The following is a 9,982-nucleotide window of genomic DNA, read 5'->3' as shown; positions in this document are numbered from 1 at the left end:
AAAGGAATTCCATGTATAACCATACCATCAGATTACTGTGGGGATAGAATTAACAGGTGGCAGCTGACAATTAGAAGCATAGATTTTATGAGCAACATCTGGGGCCTTTGATCAAACTAAAGTAAACAGATGTGTGTGTGTGTGTGTGTAAGTTATTAAGAAAGAAGTGTAACTGTATTGAAATAGATGTATAGTGATGAAAAGAGAGATCCATATAGCAAAAGCATTGCTCATATTATTTATGCTTTATTCTTTGAACTTGATGCAAAAATATATTTCTGAATACTTACCACACCTATCATTGTTTCGCCATCTAGCTACAACTCCAATGTTTGTACATCTTTTGGCAAAGTTTGCAACTGCTGTACAATAACATTCACAATCTCCACCCAAGTTGCAACTATAATAATTAAAAAGGATTAAAAATTCAAATAAATGCTTGTTTATATTAAAGATTTTCTTAACTTTTATATACAGTCTCTTTATTTTTCTTTAAGTTCTGTAATCGACCTCACAAATTTACAGAATTGAAAAATTTATTTTACAGAAAAAAGAAAATAACCCTGCAAATACTATTATTCTGGTCTTGAGCATAAATATTTTAAAACAACTACTGGCCATTTCCTTCTTCATGAATCTGATGAAAATCTGATTTTATATTGTATTTCAACACCTTGACAGCACTCTCCTGAGTTACATACAATCTCTTTCATTTTTTACCAAGAGAGCTTTTATACAAATTTTAATAAAAGTAGACTATATCAATATGGTATTTTCACATTTATAAATTGCCAACAATTCTAACATTTTATACAATTCTTCAATGCTAAACACTGGTGTTCTTTGTTCAAATGAGTAAAAACTATTAATCTGCTCATCAACATAGTTTCACAAGTCTACAATACTTTTCTATATTTTAGAGATGAGGAATTCTGTACAATATCATTTCTATTTACATTTGATAGTTATGTGTCCTCGTCTTTGTTGTTACCACAACAGTTCGGCTGATTTGCTCTCCGGCCTTCATCAGGTGTCCTGGTGAAATTTTGAACCCAACCCCGGGTTCTCATTCCTAAGGTACTTTTTGATATTATTATTATTATTATTATAGTTTTATCTCCATCTCATCATGACGTTCCCCTGGAATCAGAAAATTTCTCCAGGCTATAAGGTGACAATCATCATCATCATCATCATCGTTTAGCGTCCGTTTTCCATGCTAGCATGGGTTGGACGGTTCCACTGGGGTCTGTGAAGCCAGAAGGCCTCATCAGGCCCAGTCAAATCTGGCAGTGTTTCTACGGCTGGATGCCCTTCCTAACGCCAACCACTCCGTGAGTGTAGTGGGTGCTTTTTACGTGCCACCCGCACTGGTGCCAGACAGAGCTGGCAAACGGCCACGAACGGATGGTGCTTTTTATGTGCCACCGGCACGAGGGCCAGGCGAGGCTGGCAACGGACACGAAACGGGGCGGTGCTGGCAACGGTCGCGAAACGGAAAGTTCTCTTACATGCCACCGGCACTGGTAACACATCTGCAATTTCCATTGATCGATTTCCATTGATCGATTTCGATTCTGATCGTCACTTGCCTCAATGGGTCTTCACAAGCAGAGTTTTGACATGCCACCGGCACTGGTAGCACATCCGCAATTTCCATTGATCGATTTCGATTCTGATCCTCACTTGCCTCATCACGTCTTCACAAGTAGAGTTTTGTGTCCCAAGAAGGGAAGGTATGCATACGTAGGCTGGCTCCATCCCATGTAGAAGGCCACGGGTTATGGACTCACTTGTCCTGCCGGGTCTTCTCGCGCACAGCACACTTCCAGAGGTCTCGGTCTCTAGTCATTTCCTCAGTGAGACCTAAAGTTCGAAGGTCGTGCTTCACCACCTCGTCCCAGGTTTTCCTGGGTCTGCCTCTTCCACAGGTTCCCTCAACCGCTAGGGTGTGGCACTTTTTCACACAACTATCTTCATCCATTCTCGCCACATGACCATACCAGCGCAAACGTCTCTCTTGCACACCACAACTGATGCTTCTTAGGTCCAGCTTTTCTCTCAAGGTACTTACACTCTGCCGAGTGTGAGTACCGGCATTACACATCCATCGGAGCATACTGGCTTCATTTCTAGCGAGCTTACGCATATCCTCAGCAGTCACGGCCCATGTTTCACTGCCATGTAGCATGGCTGTTCGTACACACGCATCATACAGTCTGCCTTTCACTCTGTGCGAGAGGCCTTTTGTCACCAGCAGAGGTAAGAGCTCTCTGAACTTTGCCCAAGCTATTCTTACTCTAGCAGTTACACTTTCAGCACACCCGCCCCCACTGCTGACTTGGTCACCTAGGTAACGGAAACTATCAACTATTTCTAGTTTTTCTCCCTGGAAAGTGACGGAAGTTGGTCTCAGAGCATTTTCAGTGTTTATTGTTCCTGAGCATCTGCCACATACAAAAACCATCTTCCTAGTTAGCCTTCCTTTGACATTGCTGCATCTCTTATGTGTCCATAGCTTACACTTGGTGCATCTTATAGAGTTTCTACCTACACCTTTTCTACAGATCGAGCAGGGCCATCTACCTGAAGGTGTTTGTGATTTGTCTACCTTCCTACTGATTACGACTTTGGTTTTAGCTAGATTGACTCTGAGGCCCTTCGATTCTAATCCTTGTTTCCACACCTGAAACTTCTCCTCCAGTTCTGATAGCGACTCAGCAATTAGAGCAAGGTCATCAGCATAGAGGAGCTCCCAAGGGCATCCTGTCTTGAATTCCTCCGTTATTGCCTGGAGGACTATGATAAATAGGAGGGGGCTGAGTACTGAGCCTTGGTGGACTCCTACCTCTACCCGGAATTCTTCACTGTACACATTTCCAACCCTCACCCTACTAGCGGCGTCCCTGTACATGGCCTGCACAGCTCTCACTAACCATTCATCTATCCCTAGTTTCCTCATTGCCCACCAGATAAGGGATCGGGGGACCCTGTCGAAGGCTTTCTCCATGTCAACAAAAGCCAGGTACAGGGGCTTATCTTTGGCTAGGTATTTCTCCTGCAGCTGCCTTACCAGGAATATAGCATCAGTAGTACTTTTCCCTGGCACAAACCCAAACTGCATCTCATCTAAACTAACTCTCTCTCTAATTAGTTGGGCTATGACCCTCTCCGTAACCTTCATCACCTGGTCCAACAGCTTGATACCTCTGTAGTTATTTGTATCTAGGGCATCACCTTTACCTTTGTAGCAGTTGACTATTATACTGCTACACCAGTCATTGGGTATGACCCCTTTGTGTATCACCTGATTAACTATACGGGTGACTAGGCTATAGCCGACACTACCAGACATTTTGAGCATCTCTGCAGTGATTCCTGATGGGCCTGGGGCTTTCCCTGTCTTCATGCTTCTAATTGCCTTAGCTACCACGGAACTATCAACTCGGATAGCTGGTCCCTCTGTTGGGTCAACATTCGGCAGACTCTCTTTATCCCATTCATTTTCTTCATTCAGCAACCTTTCATAGTGGCATCTCCAAACCTCTCTCTTTGCATCCTCATTTAGCGCAAGTGAACCATCTTCCATGCGAACACACTTCTCTCCTACCACATCACGATTCTCTCTCACACACTGTCTTGCAACACGAAACACCTCCAGTCTTTGGTCCTCACGGCGCAGAACATTGGCAAATTTTTTCTTATCTGCTTCCCCTCTGGCTAAATAAACCTGTCTCCTAGCTTCTCTTTTGGCAGTCTGATACAATCCCCTGCTACCCCCATTTTTCCAGACCTTCCAAGCCTGTCTCTTTTCTCTAATAGCCCTGTCTACAATATTGTTCCACCACCACGTTATTCTAGGTCGAGAGGGGACTTTGCACCAGCCACAGATCTGGTCAGTGGCTCTCAGCAGGTTGTCCCTTAGAAACGTCCAGCTGTCTTCTACCCCCTGTGATGCTCTATCCCCTTCTACTTCGTCAGAGGCTTCAAGTAATATGTCCCTAAATCTCTGTCCATTTGCAGGATCTTTAAGCTTCCAGATCCTTCTTCTCCATATTTGTCGTCTTCTGGTTGTCCTCCTAGTCCTGATCCTAAAGTCACTAACTACCAGTCTATGTTGTGGGGTACATTCTTCACCTGGGAAGGTTTTGGTATTTATAAGCAGCCATCTCTCCCTTTGCCTTGTAAGGATGTAGTCAATTGGCTGGTATGTTGGCCCGATTGGTAAGTGACTAGGTGGCTGGTAGGTTTCCTGAAGTTAGTGTTGCAAATCATAAGATTATTTGCATCGCAGAACTCCAGCAGCCTGGTTCCCTCCTCGTTGCGGGAGCCATAGCCATAGCCTCCATGTACGCCATGGAAGCCCCCAGCATGTCGTCCAACGTGACCATTGAAGTCACCAGCCACAAAGATAAGGTCTCTGTCGTTCGTCAACGAGGTAGTCTGCAGTAGAGTGTCATAGAATCGGTCTTTCTGTCCATATAATGGTTGCTAAACTATGATGAAGCACTAATCTAATCTTAAGTATTCTGTCACATACTCTGATTACCTCAATTACTTTATCTACAATAATAATGATAATAATAATAATATCAAAAAATACCTTAAAACCCGGGGTTGGGTTCAAAATTCCAGCAGTACACCTGATGAAGGCTGGAGAGTAAATCAGCTGAAATGTTGTGGTAACAACAAACAAGATGAGGACACATATCCGTCCAATGTAAATGATGTAAATAATGTACATATCTACAACATTGCAACAATATCTACATCCCCAAAATTTCTTCTCAAGGTTAGAAAAATCAATTAATGACTTTGAAAAAGCTTAAGTTCCCCCAACACTGAATCATTCCTTATATATATCTGGATACAAAGAGCTTAAATTACTTTCAAAATCATTAATTACATGCAAAAATAAAACACTATTATGCAGACATTGTTCTCCCTTTTTTATCTTTTATACTATGACAACTTTTTTGCTTTTGAACATCATCATCATCATCCATCATTTTGAATTTGGGTTTTGTCCCTATTAATGGGGGTGGGTCGGATCTACCGCACTTCCACAGCAATCACCCTCACACTATCTTGCCCACTTTTATGTGTCCTCCCTTCTCAAGAAAGCCCTCCCACTCTCCTGCTCCACCTGTCCCCTCCACATTTTCCTCGGTCTACCTCACTTTCGCTGTCCATTTACCTCGAACTCTTGTACCCTCTTCAGAACATGGTCCTCATCCCTCCTCTACATATGCCCATACCACCATTCACCTTTGCCAGCTGTTCTACCGATTCCTCCAACCCCAGCATCCCCATCAAGTCCTCAGTCCTCCTCTTATCAAACAGCCTCACACCACCCATTCCTCTCAGTCCTTCTCAACAGGGAAAAGGAAAACCATCTCTGCTCAACCTCATACTTTCTGCGGTTTTGACAAAGTATCCCATGCTTGGAACCCCCTCAATACTTATATATTTTTCTGCAGGAAGCTCAACATCAATTGCATTTGCCTAACACTTTTGAAAAAAACTTGCTAATTCATGGATACTACTGCTCCTTCTCCAACTTTATAACTAATAAAAATTAGGTCTGGCTTGAAAATGTGCCAAACAATTCTCTTTCACAATCTAATTAGCTGGGTTAATAACATACACGTTGTTAATTTCTATATGGAGTACATGTTGATGATACTTTTATCACCATCTCATCATGGTGTTGCCCTGGAATCAGCCAATTTCTCCAGGCTGTAATGTGACAACCTTTTTCTGTCTCTCATCTAAATTCAAATTATCATCAAGAAAGTCATCTCCTGGTTTTACATAATTCAAAAATTATGCAAAATGCTACATAGTATGATTATCAAACCAGTAACATGCTTATAACATTAATACTTATTACAAAGCAACAACACTGGGTTTATAACTGCAAATGTTTTTGGTAAAGTACAGGACAATGACTCTGCAACTGGATTCAACAGCTTTTAAGTGGCCTCTTTAGTATTTCATTATGTGAAAGGCTGTAAATATCCCTAATGATAAGAAACTGTTTATTATGTAGTATGTAGTATTTATTTTTCGTATGAGAGTTACTATAAGTCATGATATAATTACACTTTTGTCTGACTAAGAAACAAAAAAGCTCTTGGAATGACCATGAAATTCTTATTCCATCTCTTGTTTAAAATATGTTGGGTATAATCCCCAAATTTATTTTAAAGCAAAATTTAATTTTTGCCTACTGAATTTTGGACTTTATTTGGCAAAGTTTAGGGTAGGGAGTTTACTTTGAAGCCACAAGTGTAAAAATCTTATCCAATAAACCATTGTAACAACAATTTTTAAAAATTTAAAGGAATAAATAGTTCCAACTTACCCACAAGAATCGTGTAAGCAGTCTTCATAATATTCCTGCACTACAGTATCTGGTAACACTTCTCGACATAAGGAGAAGACAGTGCCATATTTAATAACTTTACAGGATTCAATAGCCCATGGTTTTCTGCCTGGCTGTACCTGAATTTCAAAATGTATTAAAAGGAATATTATTAAAAACATTAGCAGACTATTTGATTTATAAACTGAATTATCTTCCATTTTCATATATTTTCAACCCGATATGAAATAATTCATGAAATACAGAAGTAACATTTTCCATTACAATTTATCATCATCATCATCATCGTTTAACGTCCGCCTTCCATGTTAACATGGGTTGGACAATTTTGACTGAGGGCTGGTGAACCAGGCGGCTGCACCAGGCTCCAATCTGGATTTGGCAGAGATTCTACAGCTGGATGCCCTTCCTAACGCCAACCACTCCGAGAGTGTAGTGGGTGCTTTTTATGTGCCACCGGCATGGTGGCCAGTCAGGTGGTACTGGCAATGACCCCGTTTCAATCTTTTTACACATGCCATCAGTAAGGTGACGTTGGTAACGATCACGCTCGAATGGTGCCCTTTTACGTGCCACTGGCACGGAGCCAGTTGGCTGCTCTGGCAATGATCATGCTCGGATGGTGCTCTTGGCACCCTACTAGCACGGGCACAAGTGCCAAAAAAATTAATATCTAGAAAAAATTGATAAAAGTATTAATATCCCATGAAATTCTTGTACATAAATAATATTTTATGACAAAATATTTCAGCTTAGCTGATAGGTTATTTGATATGATATCTATTCATGAGTAGAGAACTTGTACCATTTATACAAATTTATATTTTTAAATAGTTTAAAATTTTTTATGCTAACCCTTGTGTCACTCAAAACCTCACTTTTTACATTTATTGCACTGTTTGCAAAATTTTCTGTACCAATGAAAGATGTTAAAATATGGATAATCATATGCAAAAACTTTGCTGAACATAGGAGTTATCAAGAGCTCTCTAAACATAGGTTGAGCCTTTCACTTCACCTTGCTAAGCCAGTTTTTAGGTTTTGCTGTCACTTTATACTGTAGGTCATGTAATATTTATAACCATTCTGTTATCTTTATTTCCATTCTGGGCTGAACTGCACATTGAACTGTCCTTAGATGGTTTCAATAGCATCTCAGTTTTTCTACAAGAAGAGGCTGCTAGCTTCCAAAACTCAATCTTTCTCCATTACTGGAGAAAAGGATTATTTGTTCCTTCTTGAGCCATGTCTGGCTCATAAGGGTTGGTTTCCCGGTTTCATTGGTATATAGGTTCCCCACCTGAATGGGACGCCACTCTGTCACAGGTGAGCTGCTGGATGCAGGAAGAAAAAGTGAGAGAAAGTTGTGGCGAAAGAGTCAGCAGAAGTTTGCCATTACCTTCTATTGGAGCTGTGTGAAGCTTAGGTGTTTCACTCATAAACACACACAATGCCCAGTCTGAGATTCAAACCCACAATCCTTCGACTGCAAATCCGATGCTCTAGCCACTAGACCATGTGCCTCCATAGAGAAAAGAATACTGTGAGTAATCTCATATGGCACAATTACATATATGATATGTAATTAATTTCAAAAGTAAGAGAAACAAGAACCAACTCCAATATTTTACAGATATTTTATCAATCCTAGAAGATTGACCTTGACAAGATTCAAACTCGGGGCACAGAGAAATTGAACAAAAATCATTAGGCATTTTATCCCATGTTCTGACAATTCCGTCAGTTCACCAGGAACATGAATTTATTTTCTTATTGTGAAACTTGTACATCAAGAGGGGCTGATTGAATAATGTTTCCCTTGTTTAACTCAATTTTTCCTGCTATCATCCCTCACCCTTAGCTTACATTTATTTTGTTTGCATTCTGTTTAACTTCTCCACAATCACTCTTGGTGACATTGCTCCATTTACATTTTTTCATTCAGTTATTCATCATCTACACGTCTACACCTATTTCGTTACTACCCACAAGAGGATAAACACAGAGAGAACAAACAAGAACAGACAAAGGGATTAAGTCGATTACATCGACCCCAGTGCGTAACTGGTACTCAATTTATCAACCCCGAAAGGATGAAAGGCAAAGTCGACCTCGGCGGAATTTGAACTCAGAACATAATGGCAGACGAAATACGGCTACGCATTTCGCCCGGCTTGCTAACGTTTCTGCCAGCTCTCCACCTACACCTGGCACTCATCGGGTAGTGAGAGTTAGGATGTAGCATAAAGCTAAGGGAAACAATTCTGACATAGTATTCTGGCATATAGTTTTTATTGTTCAACGCTGTTAAGTCTGGTTATTTCTGTATTCAGTCTCATCTCCACCATCCTGATTGTGTCTTGCCATTGGATCCAGCTGATTAGAGATAATGGAACATGAATGATGTTGTTCAAGTTCTTGTCATTTAAAACTAGATTACACCATGCCATGATCTTGCAATTAACTGGTGTGTGAGCTTCTTGGAGTCACAGACAAATGGACCTTTCATTGCAGTGGTTGGCACATCACACACACCTGCAACAATGGAAATACTACCACTTTCAAAGTTTCTTCACTTGTAAGGGCACATGGAATGTGTTGGACAGGTGGGATCAGTTGTAATTATTTGGTCTCCAAATGGCAGCATCCTCAATTGATATCACATTGATGTCATAGTTTTCATTGATCTCCATCGGATAAATACAATCAACTCTTATCTCTGCTTCCAATACTATAATATTTTCCCCTTTTTCTTTTTCTCATACATTCGTTCCCGTTTCTTTTGTTTCCTATTGCTGTTCTTTTACAGACTGTTTTCAAGCAATCTCAGTTTGAAACAGAATTTTTCTGCAACGACCAGTTTACTAATAGCATGCCTGAGTTTTGGCATTTGCTGGATTCTTTCTTGGTAACCCAAACCACCAAAAATACCTTCAAATTCCAGTGACTATGTTTGACATTGTTTAACCCATTTGTGCTGAAATTTTTCTAGTGAATGAAATTGCCTGAAAATTCACAGATTCTATTATTTTGACTTAAATAACAGCTGGAAACAATTTCTTTGAAACCCATTTGATGCAGACTGCATACGCGTTAAGAACATGTTTCATTCTTTGATACAGATCATACGCAAATCACAATTTGTATCAAGTATTTGTTTTATATCCTTATAAATTAAGTGTCAGTTCAAATGGACAATTGACATGAATGGGTTAAAGAAAGTTTCCTATCAAAACTGAATCATAACTTGAGTGCAAAGAAGAGAACACAGTCAACTGGATTAACTATCTTGTTTTACTGATGCTCAGTTTTATTGATCTTAGATAAATACAAAATTGACTTCAGCATAATCTAAATTAAGAGTTTAGAGAGATAAAGCTAAATACTGCAATACTTTTAAAGAAAAACATTTACCAACTCAGTGACTTCTAATGGCACTTAATTGAATTTATTCTAAGGGTTATGTTTAACATGAACTCTTTCAATTCACTACAAAATCATAGAAAATATTTAACCCAGTTAATGAATTAAGACAAAAGTAAATTTTTCTACATCTTTGTGTTGGTATTTGAACAGCTTATATCCAACTAGAAG

The 9,982-nt window shown here is 39.9% G+C and overlaps 2 protein-coding genes across 2 annotated transcripts in view; one reads left to right on the top strand and one right to left on the bottom strand.

Moving 5' to 3' along the window:
• LOC115232616 overlaps positions 1–9,982 on the top strand; it is a 111,760-nt gene that overhangs the window by 3,170 nt on the left and 98,608 nt on the right. The gene's annotated exons all lie outside the window — the stretch shown is intronic.
• LOC115224399 (mucin-19-like) overlaps positions 1–9,982 on the bottom strand; it is a 212,505-nt gene that overhangs the window by 140,588 nt on the left and 61,935 nt on the right. The window contains exons 23-24 of the mRNA XM_036512075.1: positions 6,368–6,507; positions 291–400 (exon numbers count right to left, since the gene is read on the bottom strand). Coding sequence (XP_036367968.1) covers positions 291–400; positions 6,368–6,507 — 250 coding nt within the window. The remainder of the gene's footprint in view (positions 1–290; positions 401–6,367; positions 6,508–9,982) is intronic.

This window comes from Octopus sinensis, linkage group LG2 (genome assembly GCF_006345805.1).
Source record: "Octopus sinensis linkage group LG2, ASM634580v1, whole genome shotgun sequence".
Classification (NCBI taxonomy): Eukaryota; Metazoa; Mollusca; class Cephalopoda; order Octopoda; family Octopodidae; genus Octopus; species Octopus sinensis.
The sequence above is the reverse complement of the archived record's forward strand: the minus strand, read 5'-3'. Positions and strand labels throughout refer to the sequence as shown.